This window comes from Corvus hawaiiensis, chromosome 2 (assembly GCF_020740725.1).
Source record: "Corvus hawaiiensis isolate bCorHaw1 chromosome 2, bCorHaw1.pri.cur, whole genome shotgun sequence".
Taxonomy (NCBI): domain Eukaryota; kingdom Metazoa; phylum Chordata; class Aves; order Passeriformes; family Corvidae; genus Corvus; species Corvus hawaiiensis.
In genome coordinates this window covers 6,544,837-6,562,563 of record NC_063214.1, presented here as the reverse complement: position 1 = coordinate 6,562,563, position 17,727 = coordinate 6,544,837, and the positions used below count along the sequence as shown (strand labels likewise).

At 37.9% G+C, this 17,727-nt stretch overlaps 1 protein-coding gene across 3 annotated transcripts in view; it reads left to right on the top strand.

Moving 5' to 3' along the window:
* Window positions 1-16,371, top strand: part of CADM2 (cell adhesion molecule 2) — a 589,355-nt gene extending 572,984 nt beyond the window's left edge. For all 3 annotated transcript variants that reach the window (XM_048292379.1, XM_048292361.1, XM_048292370.1), the window contains 2 exons: window positions 7,025-7,150; window positions 8,725-16,371. In XM_048292379.1, coding sequence (XP_048148336.1) covers window positions 7,025-7,150; window positions 8,725-8,843 — 245 coding nt within the window. In that variant the 3' untranslated portion in view covers window positions 8,844-16,371. The remainder of the gene's footprint in view (window positions 1-7,024; window positions 7,151-8,724) is intronic.
* Window positions 16,372-17,727: the final 1,356 nt, after the last annotated feature.

The window sequence follows — 17,727 nt, the reverse complement described above, 5'->3', positions numbered from 1 at the left end:
GGCCAGGCAAGGGAAATTGAACTGTGGGGTGCCCAAATTAAGATGCTAAAATGGGTAAATTCTGCTTACCAGCATTTATCACAGACAGCACTACTGCCACTTTTCCTAAGGCAAATACCTTGTTAGCTATCACTTCAGTATAACCTTCTATCCATATTGTGAGACAAGTCCCACTTTAGTCTTTTTTCCTACTGATGTAAGACCAGATCATTGAGGTTCTGTTTTGAGGTTTTGGGCTTTGTTTTTTTGCTGCTGGGGTTTTCTGGCTTGTTTGTTTTGATTTAAGTTCTACTTTTTTCCCCCAAACTTGCATTGCTGGGACAATTAAATATTTTACGAACCCTATGGCTAAATCTTGGAAACGACATTAGTTTGAATACATTTTAAAACCCAAGTTTGTGCCATAAGCTGCAGAAAGAAATCTTCTCTGCTTTCCATGAGATTGTGCCTCGTGGCTTTTTTAATACTGCAGTGTGAGTTGACCGGGTTATGAGACAAGAAGGAAGAGAAGCACAAAGGGTGGGTTTTGGAAAAAGGAGAAAAAAGTGAGGTGGCAAGGGCTCAGAGGTTATAAATGCCACCTAACCATGTGAAAAGCTTCAGACAGGATCTGTGGCATACTGGACACCAAAGTATTTGCAATGGAGAGAAACCTCTAACGAAAAATTGATTCTTGGGCAGAGATTTTGACGGAAGTTTTTGTCTCTATTAGGGCTTTTATAAAGGCATCCTTCCTACACATTCTCTGGTATTAATAAGCTCTGAGCTCCTGCTGCAACCCATCCTCTCAAGTTAGTTATAAGAAAACAAGGATCTTAAGTTCTTTACTGTCTCTTAAAACTTGTTGTAACGGACTCACAGTTGGTAAGTAATTGAACAGAGTGAAAAAGCATAATCACACAAGCTCTCCTTGGGAAATTAAGCTGATATGAAGAAAAAATTCAATGGGAAATATTTCTAATGTAACTTACATTCACTGATGGACTTCAGAAGATCTCACACTACTTGCTCTCTGTACTTTCTGCAGTTTGCTCTCTGCTGGTTAGGACACTTCAAAGCAGTGCAGGTTTAGATGTCGCATGATTCAAGGGTGCTTGTTAGATTTTCTCCGGAAGTCTTCACAGTCTCCCACCACTCATTGTCACCCTCATCTGCACCAATTCAAAAGCTTTTTAAATAAGACAGAGATAGTTATTTAATTTTTGTACTTTTGGGGTTTTCCCACCCTAAAATGCGCATTGCTTTACTGATCTGATTTGAGCAAAGCCCTTAAAACAATAGCTTTTGCAAAAGTATGAAATATTGTTGAGTTATACTGGGGGTTATAACAAGTCCCTGAATATGGGGAAAGAAGCAGGAGTCATTTGAAGCAATTATTCTGCCATATAAATTTTAACATGGAGCCATGACCCAGGATCCCTTATTGGAGCAATTCTACTTTGCCGCAGCATTTGATTATTCATGAAATCAGTAAAAGTGACTGGAGGCTGATGGTTTCAGTACTTCTGTGAGAAATGGGACATCCCTTTCTTTTCCCAGCCTTAAGGAACAGTAATTTATGAGTAATGCATATACTTAATAACTCTTCCTTTTGTAAATGCTGTTTAAGCTCCACAGCAAATTAGGATATTTCCTATTTTTCGTACAGTAGAAATGGCCAAACCAACTTATTATTTTGGATGCCTCAAAACCTAAGTCATCTCCTGCTCAGAGTGATTTTATTTAAAAACTTCAGCATATGAGTCAAACACATGCAATACAGGGGGTTGCTTGAGCACATATTCCCCAAAATATGCCATTTCAGCATTCACAAATGTGCTTGTTTTGCCTTTGCTCAGGAAAGGGTTATCTGACCCTTTCCTGCAGCCTGCTCAGTCAAGTCGACTCTGCATAAATAAGAAGGAAACTTATGCATGAAGAAACTGAAATTAGATGAATAATTAGCATACACTTTATGCAAAAGCATGAAAAACTATTCCAAAATTTCTCTGCAACTAAAGTGTGAATTCATATTAAAATACTCTACACTGGAACATTGTCAGCAGGTCATAAAAAGCGCTTATCTACTTATTTATTAGGTCTAAGGTTTATCTGATGCGTTTCATCTTTTAACAAATGAGACATTTCTTTCCCTCTTAGTCGTTTTAGGAGTGTTATTTAATTTGTGTGTTATTTCATTTAAGTGTATTCACTGTTTGTGAACAAACAGTAACAGGGAAATCCCAAAAGTTGCAAATGGGTACATTTTCACAGCATTGGTAATCAGTATTTTGAAGAGGCTTTCAAAATTTAGAAAAAAAGAGCAAATAAAAGAGAATTATGAGGTTTTGTGTCATTATGTTTTTATCAGGTTTTCTTAGTTTCATCAAAGGACAAAATAAACAGAAAAAAGAACTGATCTCTGAAGATCTAGTCTGATTGCAAAATTGTAATTTCACTATTTCAGGCCATGACTACTTTAGCTGCCTGTGTTCATGCAGTAATAACCAGTATGTATTAAAACATTAACAGCATAATCTATTTTATTTTTTTAATGGAAACCACTGGATTATGAGTATTTATTGCACAGTTGCATACCTAAGATTTCATTTGCTGGAGTTGTGTTTATGGCAGGGTAGGATTTACTTGGTAAAGCCCATGAAGCTTATAACGTGTATCTAAAAATAATCCAAATAGTATTCTGTTTTTTGGAAAGCAAACTGTGGAGTGCTCACATGTTGCACTTCCAGGAACTTTAATGGCAGTTGCTAACACTTGTGCCCAGAGCATTCGAATGATTATGCATGTTCACTGTATAAATACCTAAAATACAAAAAAAGCATAGTTTCCAAATCCCTGTATTTCTATCTTTCAGATACTGCTCAGGCACATTTTGAAATAGTAATTATTTATACCACGATAGAAAGTCCCAGATCTATAATTCACTCATGGGGCTTAGGTCATTTCATGAAAGGCAAAAGTATAGTGCATTACTCTGTATGCATAATGTAGAGCATATTTATATTTAATGCTAACATTATTTTTCTATGAGGAGACTATTCATGAGGTATGCTTCCTTTTCAGAATGTTGTTTATGTTGTATGGATTTTCATTTTGAGATGGAAAAAAGGCTTGTTTCCCAAGAAAATGTTGGCCACTTTTAAAAATCTTTATTTCCTTCACTTCCATCTCTTCCTTTCTCTTCTTCCTTTCCTTTTTCCTTTTTAACAAAGGAATTGTTCACTGGTAATATAATAGCAATAGGTTATGTATAAGTTTTTTTTTCTGGACAAACTTCTCAAGCAGTACCAACCAATATAATCTGGCTTTGATAGCAAGGTTGAGATTAGATCAAAAAATACACTACTATTTTTGCAATCCAATGAATACCTACATTAATTTTAATGTTAAAAAAATTCATCCTATAGCAATATTAGAATCTCATTAATCCACACTAATTGGTGGAAGCCTTGTATTTAGGCTGGCTTTAGGTCACTTCATGTAGTCACATCAGGTATGTCAGAGGAGGAGTGAGCCACTCTATGTAGGAAATCACCTGAGGATAAAAGCACAGAGGCACATTTATCTCAGTGTATTGTGAGGATTTTTATCTGTAATGTTTATTAAAGCTCACAGAGGACATGCGTTGTAAGTCTGGCTATTGAGCTAAGGCTGTGCACTTCAGCCAGCTTTTCAAAAATGCCTCTAGATAAAGTTCTGTGCTAACCCTTCTCTGGATTATACTCTGCATCAGGAAGTATATCATCCCTTAAAATATCTCAGTTTATTCTTCAGTGTTACTGGCACCATAGCAGCAGGAGACAGTTTTTAGTGGGAAAACATGTTCATGCTGTTCCTGTCCCAGAGCATCTCCCGCAGGTCACACACAGGCCTTGGGGACATGGGTGGTCCTCAGAGTCCAAATGGGTCCTGCCCTTTTGCTGCAGGAAGGACCTTTACTCAACATTGCCACAGGCACCGCAAAAGGAGGAATTTCCTAGATGGCTCAAGCAGACTGACATTCCTGCGACAAGCTGTCACCTTCCATCTTCTCAAGCGAGCAGCCACCTCTTCCTTGCTCCACTCAGAAAACAAAGCCCCTGCAAGGCAGGGCAGAGGAGGGCTGAATGCTCCAAGCTCTTGCTTTGGGAAGGCAATGCTTCAGTAGTCTTGCTTTGCCCTGTTAAGTTGCTGGTGCACAGGATTTGGGGTCAGATTTAATGACCAAAGTGGAGCCAATGTCCCGCTGGACTGATTATGTGTACTCAGCGTGGTGCTACCACCAGCAGCAGCATGCCAGGAGGATGTGGAGGTGGAAGAGGATGCAGGATAGATGACTTTATAAAGTGTTTCTAGCTTTTTTGAGGCCTAATAGCTACTATTTGCCATCATGTCCACAGAAATGCTATGGCCACGTTCCCCAAAGTCCTCATGGCAGCCAGAAAAGTGTGGGAGCTAGGAAAGCCAGCAGTAATTGACAAAGTCATGCCTGATGATTCCAGTGACTGTTAAGAGCAGAACTGAATCTGTAACAGTGGCGATACCACTCTGTGCTCCAGCAAGCCTGAAAGTGTAGTTGCAGAATGCCTCACAGTTTGCAAAAGGAGGGGAAAACAGGATTCTTTTATTTCATCTATGTAACATTATATTTATATACTTGTGTGTTTGTAGATCTTGGAATCATAGAATGGCTTGAGCTGGAAGGGACCATGGAGATCATCTCATTCCATGGGCAGGGACACCTTCCACTGAGACCAGGTTTCTCAGAACTCCATCCATCCTGGCCTTGAACACTTCCAGGGATGGGGCAGCCACAACTACTCTGAGCAACCTGTGCCAGCACCTCACCACCCTCACAGTGAAAAATTTCTTCCTAAAATCTAATCTAAACCTACTCTCAGTTTGAAGCCATTTCCCCTTGTCCTGTCATTACATACCCTTTTAAGTAGTACATCTCCATCTTTCTTGCAGGCCCCATTCAGGTACTGGAAGGCCACAGTTAGGTCACCCCAAAGCTGTCTCTTCTCCAGGCTGAAAGATCCCAATACTCTCAGCCTTTTCTCATAGGAGAGGTGCTCCATCCCTCACATCAACTTGGTGGCCTCCTCTGGATTCACTCCAACAGGTCCATGTCCTTCCTGTACTGGAAAGCCCAGAACTGGATGCAGTTCTCCAGATGGGGTTCATTCAGAAGACTGGCTCAGAGGGGCAGGATCCCCTCCCTTGACTGCTGCCCAGGGCATATTTGGCTTTCTGGGCTGCAAGAGCACAAGACCAGCTCATGTCCAACCTCTCATCCACCAGCACCTCCAAGTCCTTCTCTGCCAGGCTGCTCTGGATCCGTTCATCCCCCAGCCTGGATTGAGAGCAGGATTTGCCCTGACCTGGGTACAGCAGCACCACTTGGCCTTGTTACACATCATGAGGTTCCCATACCAGATGTACCCATACATCTTGCTGCCATACAACAATCCTGGTCAGCAGAATGTAGTTATGGTATTAGGGAATCACACCTCCTCAGGATTATCAGAGGCCTTTTTATCATCTTCACAGACTTTCCCTTTTTTCTCAGCATAAATATTTTTCCTGCCTTTCCCTTTTGCAAAGCAGAGAAGTTGTTTGCAAACTCTTTGAAGACTATAAGCAGCTCCTACAAGGGAAAAGCCCTTGAAGCAGTGAGAGTGGACTGATTGCAGCATACAGTACATGCTAATAACATCTTCATAGCAGAGGCGTTTTCATTATAATAGGAACTATACCATGATCCTCAGATTGAATTTTTACCTTCTTCTGCATTTATCTGTTGAGTCAACGGTCACAGGTTACTGGTTCATTGTAAAAAGCTCTGAAGAATTACTGACACCAAAGTAGTGCCATTTCCCATGACTGTCTCTTTGCAACTTCTGTGACACATTGGGCAACAGAACAGGCAAATGACCAGCACAAGATGCTGGAATCTGACAGTATTCCTAGTGCCCTGCACAGAGTTGGGAAAAGGAACCTGCTAATGCACTCTGCCACTAGAAAATGTGCAGATGATACTGAGTTGTGGGGGAGTGTTGATCTGTTGGAGGGTAGGAGTGCTCTGCAGAGGGACATGGACAGGCTGGATCAATGGGCCAAATGCAACATGAGGTTTAACAACCCCAAAGTGCAAGCTGGCCCAGAGGAGGTTTAAGTTGGACATTGGGAAGAAGTTCTTCACAGAAAGAGTGATTGGGCATTGGGATGGGCTGGCCAGGGAGGTGGTGGAGTCACCATCGCTGGAGGTGTTTAAGAAGCGACTGGATGCGGCACTCAGTGCCGTGGTTTAGTTGATAAGGTGGTGTTACTTCATTGGCTGGGCTTGATGATCTCAAAGATCTTTTCCATCCTAGCTGACTCTGATTCTCTGATATCTATTACACGTTGCCCACATTGAGTGTTAATCAAGTGTTTGTAGTGAATTCACAGACTGATGCTTGAGTCTGAATGATGAGCTTTCAGGTTGCCTGAAAACTTTGTCTCACCAAATCCATGCAGACTCAGCCATGTGCAGAGGAACTTGGCACATCTGCACTTTGTCTGCCTTTCTATTTCTGGTGCAAGAGGTGAGGAATGAGAGGAAGAGAACATATAAGGGTTGCCTACTGAGAATCAATTCTATAAATTATGTATTATGCAGACACTACTCTGCTGATGCTAGCCGATCCCCAATTCTCACTTCCTTGTTTTTCCTTCTATAAATAGCTATGGCCAGGTTTTCAGTTGTAAAATGACGAGGACAAAGCTAGAAACCTTTTCCATTTAATAACCTCTGCCAAAGAAGAATAAGGTAATATTTTTCATAACTGTGATGTCCTCAGGGTTTTAACAATCTGGGAATACAAGCAGCACTGTGTTGTTGATAAGATACTGGGAGTAAAAGTGGGAATAACCATGCTGAATATTAAAGAGGGAAATGTCCTATTTTCAGGATGATCAGTATAGGAACTTGGTATTGTGAATTTTCTGGACTTTTTTTTGTCTGTGTAGGAACACTTTTGCTTTTTGTCTCTCCCTCTAGATCCAAATGCTTTGGCTGGACAGACCGGACCTGACCACGCTCTTATAGGAGGAATAGTGGCTGTAGTTGTCTTTGTAACATTATGTTCTATAATTCTCCTTGGTCGATATCTGGCAAGACATAAAGGTAGGACAATTTAGTGGAAGTTCAGTCACTTCTGGAAGCATGGCATGATTTCACCTGGGGGTGCCATTCCCTTTCACCTTCCCTGCTCTGCTAAATGATTCGAACAAAAAAATCTTAGTTCTCAGTCCAGTTGAAAGAGAAGTCCCTGTGAATTTTAATCAGTTTTCTGGTGGGCTGGCTAAGGCAAAGGACATGGAGTTAGTTAAATGCACAGGGTCATCCTACAAGTCAGTGATTTAGAGAGACCAAGGGGTAAGATTGGCCCTTGGTTTTGGCTCTTAACTCCTGATATTTGATTGCAGTTCTCATCGTGCTCTCATAGTTTTAGCTACCATATCAATTCAGCAGAATATATATGTATTGAATGAACAAGCTTTTTCATTTTAATGGATTAGGCTAATATTTTAAGTATATATTTAAAAGATAATATTAGAAGCTGGTGGTGAGTTTTCACATCAGTTTATCAATGATCCCACTGGTATAAGGGGTTCATTCCTGGGGCTAGCTTTACTTATTGTGTGGTTTTACCTTAATAATTCTGGTCCCTTCGTTTTCAGTCTCCTCTGCCACTAAAGATAACAGGAATGGAGTGACACTGACTTCTGACTTCCCTATGATTTCATTTGGACCTAGTTAGCTGCAAAATCATGCCTTGAGATTTAACCTCTGTGTGGCTTGTAGACCTATTGCTAAAACTCAGTTGATCCCCTGATCACACCCCTCAAAAAAAAAAAAAAAGAGAGGATGAGTGTTGGTATTAATTCAGTAAGTCTCATTTTAGATAGGGTAATCATATACCTAGCAAACATAAATTGATAAAAACATCAATTTGATTGGACTACAGGGGAGAAAATCAGGATTTTTTTTAATGAGCCAGTGAAAGTGTCTCTCTTTTGTTTAATTTTCCTGAATGAATAGTTGTACATCTTATGCCAGCATAAGTAATGCTTTTCACAAAGGGAAATTTGGCTATTGTACACATTTCTTTTTATTCATATCCAGGGCATAAAAATAGCTGTGACAGTATAAAGTGAGTTGGTTCAGTTAATAAAACTGCCTCAATTTCATAAATCTTGGAACCTACTATGATACAATTCTGTAAAATTAAAGCATAGATATGATCAAGAAAAAACAGAAATACAAATGAGTGGCCATTAAAAAGAATAAAAAGCATGTTTATGAATATCTAAGTTTTTTAAATTGCTTTGTTTTTGATGGATAGCTATTTCATGAAATAACCAAGATTTTCTCACTTATTCTATAACTGAAAAATATATTGCCTATTACTGCAGTTTGATAAAGTGAAGTTTTATTAAAATATTTACTTAATTTGTTGTGGATCTACTAGAGTTTGTATATGTGCCTTTATCAGTGTATCAGTGTAAATATTTCTTCAGCAAATTAGAAAGTTGAGCATACCTTCATGATGTATACTAAAAACTGTGTAAAAATATTTTTCACTCATTAAAAAAATGGAACATCGTTTGAAATGTACTACCTATAATGCAGAGTAAAAAAAAAAAACCCTAATCTTTTTTCTCTTTTTTTCTTTTCTCTTGTACTGATTCCTACAGGAACATATTTAACAAATGAAGCAAAAGGAGCTGAAGATGCACCTGATGCCGACACAGCCATTATCAATGCAGAAGGCAGCCAAGTCAATGCAGAGGAGAAAAAAGAGTATTTCATTTAGATGCAGAGCTAGAATCTTGGAGTTTTACTTATCAGGCTGACTGCTGGAGAAAACTGGCTATCATTTCTCAGAATTCATTTCTGCCATCTTCTGCTATCTTTATTAACTCGCATAACTGCTATAAGTAGCCAGTTTATGCCAACAATCAGCTGTTGACATCATCATTCTATAATTACAGTATCATGCGTAAAGCAGGACATTTCTTATTGCCTAAAAATCATATCCACTGCTCTCTTAACATACAGTGCTTGAATATACAGCCTTAACAATGTTAATCATCATCCTAATCCAAGTTTTCTACATATTTAAATGTTACGCAGCTTTCTTTTCCGGTTTTCTTTTATCATGTCCCTACTAGTATGTCATAGAACAAAATTCATAACAAGTACTATTAGGTAAGGTCCTAATTTACTTACAGAAAATGTTAAGTCTAAGATTAGAGGTTTACAAAGAATATTTTGTATGTCTATCTATAATTCAAAAAGCAACTTGTTTTTGAAACATACGCCCTTGGAAACACAAATTGAAATCTGTTCAGTATAGTTTCCTGTATGCTTGGATTTGGTGGAAAAAAAATCAGCCCAGTGAATTTTTTGTTTGGTTTTGCTTTGTTTTGTTATGATTTAAGTGGTACCTTGACAACTGTGCCATGTTTCAGTGGTGAAAACATGCTGAATAGCTATACAGATTCTGCAAAGTTAGGTAATAGAGCTTCTTTTGAAACAATTTGTCCTGCCCTTTTACTTGCTTTTGGGATCACAAAGATTAGAGAATTTTCTGAGTAATTTATGGTTTTATAATTTATTTGCTAAACATGAACTCACCTGCCTACTCAAATTTGATGTATTCATGGGGCATAATTGCAAGGCATTTTAGTATCTGTATATAGTGCATATAATAAATTCAGTTAAACTTTATTTGATACATATTCAACTTTTTTGGCAGTAGCTAAGTCAGTCACAAGTAAGCATTTTCTAATGTCCATTATATCCCTTTAGATATGACTCAAGTCAATATTCTGAGTAGATAACATGTATTAGTATTTTTTTGTCTGTATGTCCTAGCACTGTTCAGCAGCAAACTTTTCTAGTTCTTTTTAATTTTTTCTTTGTTATACAATGGAAGCACAATGTTATATGGAAAGGTAGTTTTAAGCTAACAACCAGTGCACAGCCTCAGGTTTTAAATTACAACCACATTTGATTACTATCCTTAAAAAGTACTATTGAGTTGCAAAAATTCTCAATTTTTAATTTGGCAGTTCCAGAGCTGCTTCTCTATGTTGGTTTGCCAAAAGAAAAAAAAAAAAACTAAAAAAAAGAAAAAAAAAAGAAAAAAAAGAAAAAAAAAAAGAAAAAATAGAAGTGTTAAAACAAAAGATATATGTTTTGTGTATACAGTAAATGGACTAATTCTTTATATTAAATTCCTGTCTATGCATTTTGTGAGGTACAAACTTATGTCACCGTGAATGATAGAGAATTCCTGCCATGCTTTTAGCTCCACAGTGAAAGTCTCTGTTTGGATTATTTCTGAAATTTTTTTGTGTAATTGACAGCTGAAAAATCACATGCTCTTAAATATGACAACAAAACACTGTAAGCCCGTTGGCTTATTTCCTCTTCCAATGAAAAGAAAAGGTTGCCATAACAGGTCTTGGAAAAGATTCTACACTGGAGAACGCAAGTTAGTCTAGTTGGAGCTCGCTTTGCTCCTGTGTTTTGCACCTTTGACAAAAGAAGTATTTCTCTCTGGTTGATGTATTTGTGAAGCATAAAAGCATGATGGTCTGCTGTAAAGGACTTTCTCCTGGGATTTTATTTTTGTGTGGGGAAGGGAGAATTTGGAGTACGACATCATGTGGTATGGTAAAATGGAAGATAAAGGTGCTGTGACAGATTATTTATCAGAAGAATATAAACCTTTTAAGGACAATATTAGAGTATTTTAATTGTTTTTGTTGAAGCATTTATCTTGTTAATTTCTAAGAAAAAAGGGTGACGTCAATCAAAGCAGCACTTTTTTTCAAAATATACAGACATAAATAATATGATGTGGTTGAGTGTTAACATAATAAATCATATACAGTATGACATTTTAAAGAAATAAGTCTGCATTGATGTGATTGCATGCTTGTTTTTACCGTTCACTCCATACCCATCTGTGGAAAAATGCAATAATATGTTAATATAATATGGTAGTTTGAGAGAACCAGGTAGGTGCTACTAGACACATTGAAAACTAGTATAGGTTTACAAGATATTCATGTCTTTTAAAACATACACATGTAAAAGGCTGGCAAAGGAAGTCATTCAGTTTAATACCAAAAATATGGGTTCTTGTCGCAGCAGTTAGTTACATTAGCTAGAGTACAGTATCAAAGTTTTATTTCAGGACCTGGGGCCCAGTTCAACTAAGCTTTTAAGCACGTAGTCAGCTTCAGGCGTCAGAGAAGTTCCCTTGGAGTATAAGGCACTGTTCATATGCTTAAAAACTAAGTGCTTCCCTGGATGAGGGCCTTATTTGCTCAAGTGGAATTCCCCACCAGCATGGTGTTTACGCCTTTCTTCTTTCTTCCTAACTCCAGCTCGCTTGAATAGTAGGGTTGTTACTTGAACCATTACCCAGCCAAGGTCAGGTAGGACCTTCAAAAGCAGGATTGGCCTTGTGGTAACCATTTCAAACCATATTCTCCAGTGGCATAGAAACAGCATTTCAACTTGGCAAAAAAACAGATATAAATTGTACTGTTAAAATAGGGATTTTTTTTTTTTCATTGGCTTTCAATTAAAACTCCTCACATGCACTCATTTTTAACCCATTTGATTTTCCATTATCTTGCACCTGGTGATGTCCCTTGCAGCTGTGCACAGCAGGTGTGAAAAGCCCCACACAGAGCGTTCTACCTGGATAGCACTTTGCAGGCCTGTCTGGTCTTCACAGGTTCAAATTTCTACACTGGGTGTAAAGAGGCATCCCTCTTTTTTTGTAAGCAGAGTCATGGCTCAGCACTAATGACATTAAGTAGGCTAAAAGCCAGTTGTCCATTCCCTTTGCCCAAGTTCCCATTCTGGAACAAAAAAGTTTTTATTATGGTGCGAGGTACCTAGCGTGTGTGTAAAATGGAGGCTCTGAGTGGGAACCACCTTCGCTAAAATGTATGTGACATCCTCTCTCTCACTCACTTGCAGAGTAGTTTTCTCCAGACCAGGTAGCTAGTTTCTGCCAGTGTACTGTTTACAGTGTCGATTGCTGATTATTTTTAAACTTTTTGATGTAGATTTTTTTTTTTTTTTAATGCTTCAAGAACATTCTCATGATTTGAACAAGAAAGCGGTGCATCAGAAGACAAGGGGTGCATCATCCCACTCTTTTAGTGTCATCTGACAAACCAAGAGACAGTTTAAGGAACCTGATGTTTAACTTGAGGCTCAGAGTTTAAGCTAGAACACTTCAAAAAGTTTCCACAGTACTTAAGGATGGTTTGTCTTGCACTGAGACTCCCTCTCTAAAGGAACACATGAAGAAAACCAACTTCTTCTGAGTGAGGCATGAAAGTTAACATCTTGTGTGTTTTCATTGCAGTATAATATATATATAAATATATATATATAGCTATTTCAATGAAAAGAAAGGACAGAATCATCTGTAATTATGTAATTCATGATTGTAACAGCACTGAAGTTACCATGTACGCACATGTACAGTAGCTCTTTCAACAGTTACAGTGTAGTTACATGTAATTCCCTGTAACATAGCAGTTCTAGTGTAATTTAGTGCCACTTATTGTAAAGTGTTACCAAAAGGAAAATGGACTTCTTACCTTTAGAATTCCATTCAAATTAAAGGTAAGTTTATTAAATTAGCATCATGAAATCTGATATTGCGTTTCTTAATTAAGGAGGTGATTTAAAACTTTCATGTTCACACTGCAGCTTCCCCCACCACTTACCCAGACTCCTCAAATGTCTAATCTCTACACTCCTAGGAACTGGTAATCTGTGATGAACATACCAAAAAGCCCAGCTACTCAAACTCTAATTGAACAAGCTCTCTAATAAAGAAAAAAAGCAACGACAAAAATGATGAGTAATGCTTTTTATTAAGTGGCACAAAGTACACACTAAAAACTATGCAAAAATATAGGTAAATACAGTGTACTTACATGTAAGTATCTTGTACTTGCTGTGTTTGGATATTGGAAAACCGTGTAATTATAATATGCATTTTGATTATTTCAAGCAGGGGGTGACCCCTAACAGTCACAAGGGAAAAGTGGAAGGTACATGTACAAGCAGTGGATATCCTAATGCAATATGTGTAATTCCTCTACCTGCAATGACAACTAATTTTTAAAATGCTTATACTGCTCCTCATTCTCACCAGCTTTGCTTTCCATTTCTTGGAGCACCATTAAATACCACTAAAACACCTTTAGGCAAAGTAAGACACTGACTCCTCTAACGGCTTTGCTGCCAGCACTCTGAATGTCTGGCAACACTGTTCTGTAATCTTATTTCTGGCTCAACAGCACAAGTTTCATCTTTTTTTCTGTCCTCAAGGGAGCCTAGTATGTTAAGATGCTGAAATATGCTGCCATATGCCCTGGTATTTTTAGCATGAACAACAGAGAGAAAGAGAGAGAGAGAGAGAGAGCTGCATTCTTCTGACCCCTATTTTGCTGAATCACCTCACCTGGAATTTCCACTACTTGCTCAGTAACACCAGGTAATCTTAAATTGTAAGTACAAAATGCTTCCATTACAGTACAGAGGATGCCTTTAATGATAAAAGCTAATTTTTGTAAACATAAAGTTTTGTATTATAGATCTTTTTACTTCTTGACACTTTTCCATCCTGCCCTTCCAGAAGAAATGCACCGAAAGACAGATAACATAGAATAGCAAAAGAAGACAAGAATTTTGTAAGCCTTCTTGTGGTTGCCATTGGTATCACCCTCCTTTGTGTCCTGTGTAACAGGCAAATAAATGTACTTAGCAACTGCCATTAGCATTATTCCACACTATACTATTCCTAGAATATGACATCTACCTCTTAGTCTAAATACTAGCTATGAGATATTTGTATGCATTTTAAATACTATTGAAACTTTGCTTTAGTCTTGAAATGAGATTACTTTTTTTTTTTTTTTTTCTGTTAAAAATAGGTAAAAGTGTTGCCTGGGTTCGTAATTCTTGCCCTGTATAGTTTTAGCTTTTAACAGGGCATAAGGACACAGCCTCAGCTGGTATAAATCAGCTTCACTCTGTTGCCTTAAATGTGGGCCAATTTACACTGGCTGGGGATTCATCCCAAAAAGCTTAAAAATAAACTGCTATAACACATCAATATTTAGTCAGCTCTAGATAATGATGTGCAATCCAACTGCAACACAATTCTTCCTAGTAAGGCATGCACGTATGAAGAGAAACTTTAAAAAGCACATGCAAGCTTTTGAATCAAATATGCAGTATCAATACTGTTGAGATATCCTGACTTGTCCTCCTACTTATTTAAATGTAATATTGCCAGGGCATGTTTACATTAAAAACACTCAATGCATGGGGAGCAGAGAAGGACTATTGCAAACAGCAGGAGAAAATTAAATTAATAGAGAAGCCTTTGATGTCAACGGAACAGACTAGAAACTCTTTTGAGAGTAGGACTTCCTACAGGGTTTTTCAGGGTGGACCTAGGGCCTCTAAAACACATGGGAGTTGTTTACTTGGCATTAATAGAAGCTAGCACAGTTCCTTCTTGCTATCAAGGAATCTTACCCAGCACTCTGCACTTCTTTTAACTCAGGAGAAAATAAGGGTACAAACATGGTTGAACAGCACACTTCTGTATCACTCCACATCCTCAGGATGCTCCAAGCCTTGTGCGCTTCCAGCAGCCCTTATGGGAATTCTTCCAGCATCTAGGAATCATCCTGTTGCCAAGCTGTCTTCATTTTCTTCAGCAATGTTTAATGTACTCACAATCAAACAGAAGGTGTGAAGCCAATTTGATGGGTCTACAGTTCTGGGGGCTTCCAGAGCCTTGCAGTAGATGGGAAAAAAAAAAAAAAAAATTAAAAAAATTCTTCATGGCTTCTGTGTTTACTGTAGGTCTGCCCTCCACGTCCTGTGTCTTATGTCATTTATTCTCTGCTGGGCTAAAAGCAGCGGTCTAATTGGAAAGGAGGTAGGAAAAGTATCTCCTCTAAAAGGAGCAGTCTGTGCTAGTATTAAAGAAAAGTTCAAGGGTTTTTGTTTCTTCACTTTTTTAAGATTTCAGGTGCAAAGCCAAGCCTGTTGGAGTCAGCACTTTAGCACTTTCCCTGTGTTCAGGGTCAAGCCAGCAGTGTTTCATGTGTGAGCTCTGATCTCATGTTTCAGCACAAACTACAGACAGCCTTAGCCTGCCCCTATGCATAGTGCTGAAAATCACCAATGCTATTTTCTTCTAAACATACTGATTTTCTCAGTCTTGTTCTAAAATGAAATACTGAAGGGTTTTTATAATAGGTTTAAAGGGAAGGGTTTTAAAGTAGTAACTTGTAAAGAAAATCATAAGGATGATCATCAACTCTTTATGTTGATTATAAAGAGGAGGATAGTCTTTAATTGCTAGGCTGATTTCTTTATCATTTCCTCTTTCTCTCCTTTCTATGCATATTGAGTAATGTTAGTAAATATGCAGTTGCACATGTCCTTTTTCAGTGAGTGCACATTTGCTTATACCCCTATATAGCTGTCATAGAAATATGCAAATATAACCTACAGTCATCTGCTTATGCCAAAACAGTGAGCCAAGGGAGTGAACTCATGGATTACTGGATTCATATATGTCCTGCTTCCATCAAAATTGAGTACAGTATGCCTATTGATTTCAAAAGAACAAGGCTCAAGTCCTTAATGCACATGTTTGAGTTGCTATTTAGCTCTTTTTCAAAAGAATTATAAAGCAATCCTTGTGCATCCTTTACATTTAGCCCAGATATTTTATAACTACAAAACCCCTTCAGTTCAGCAGGAAGTTTCCTAGAATAAATAATAAGGCATAATTTGTGAAGGGACTATAACAACTTCATCTATTCATGGTCAGTGTAAGTGTATTCTCCTAGGAACTCTGGTGTACTTTGCTCTTACACTGGCAGTTTATGGCCCTGAGAAGGATATATTTGAATGGTTCAGAAATACAACCACTAACCTGTAAAAAAAAAAAAAAACATCCATGGGAATTAAACATATTGCACTGATGATAAGACACATCAATTTCATTTTATTTCCTCATTAGTAACTTTAAGCAGACAAAATGCATATTGTAATGTTGGGTACATGACACTTGCATGTTGCTATGCCTATATACTTACAAAGTATTCAATGTGTACTTGGTGGCGCTTAAAAATGTCATGTACAATTCTTCTAAACATTCTTACAGGGTTCCCATTTGCACTTCATCTTTCAGAAAAGTCTTGTCAGAAAATTGTCTGATGAATATTATTGAAAAAAAAATAAAATTTCAATTTTAGTTATCTGTTGGACATTTCTGAATTGTCTATTCATTTTACTTATTACCCGGTGCTTGCCAGTTTGGCAGTGGAGTTGATTTAGACCAGTGGCTGTACATGCAGAGAGTTCACTGAGCAGATTTTGCTGTAGAATTGTTTCAGTCATACTCTTCTTGAAATATTAATTCTGAGATTCTAAACATTAATCCAAGGAAATAATCTTTGAGACAGAATTGCAAACTCTATTCTTTTGATTTGATGTTTATATGCTATTTATTGTGTATTGCTTTATAGTTTCTTCTGACTGACAAAGTAAGAGCTGTTGGATGCTGTCCTCACTGTAGGAGAAATTCACCCTTATGAAGAGGTCAAGTGATGAAAAAGCATTTAAGCCTGTGGGACTTAAATGGTGGATTAGTCCTCTTGAAGGAGCTGTAGAATTCATGCAAGGTTTTCTGCACCACTTACCATGTTTGAGTTGATGTTGTAAAGGGCAAGAAGGCCACCAGTCTCAAAGGGAGAGGGACAAATGTCAGAGGGAAGAGGAAATTCTGAGTGTGTCTGTGTTTATGAAAAAGAAACCAGTCCCAGATTGGTACCTCTGTGCAGAGGATTTACAGTGCTCTTGCATATCTCTGGTGGCAGAATTTTCCTGTGACCTAAACTAAGCACACATTGGACAAGTGTAGAGTCCTGTTGGATTCAGTGGATTTGTTCTTATATTGATTGCTTCTTTTCGCTAACCAAAATATGTTATCTTCAACAATTTTTCAAGTGCAATAAGAAGCTTTTTAAATATATCAACAGTGCAGGTTTTCACATTATCCTCAGTTGCATGCCCATGATTTTTATGGCAAAGTATGCTGGAAATCTACAGTGTACCCAAGCAAAATGACACAATCCAGAGAATGACACAGTCCAGCAAATGATGAAATCCACCCCTGGATTAATAGTTTTCTGCATTCAAGCTGTAATTTAGTACTGTCCTGGTTTCTGTCACCAGCCAAAAATTTACCCAGAGGTAACTGCACTTTGCTCTGTGCCTTTCCGTGGTTGAGAGTAGATTCTTACAGTTATCACTTTAACCTGGTATGTCACTCACATGGTTCCCTTAAAAAAATAGTCCTAAATCTGTAAATGCTGCTAACAGATTTTTTTCATCAGCAGCCAACAAAATACCTGCCCTCTTTCCCACTTTCCGTAGTAATAAATGATGAGAGTCCATTTTTCTGTGGGTTTTTGGTTTGATTTGGTTGGTGTTTGGTTTGGTTGATTTTTTGGTTTGGGGTTTTGTGGGGTTTTTTTTGGTTGTCTGTTTTCAAAAGGGGAAACAAACAGGGTTTGTTTTAAACTATAAAGGCCCCCTGAAATTTCACTGAATACTGAGAA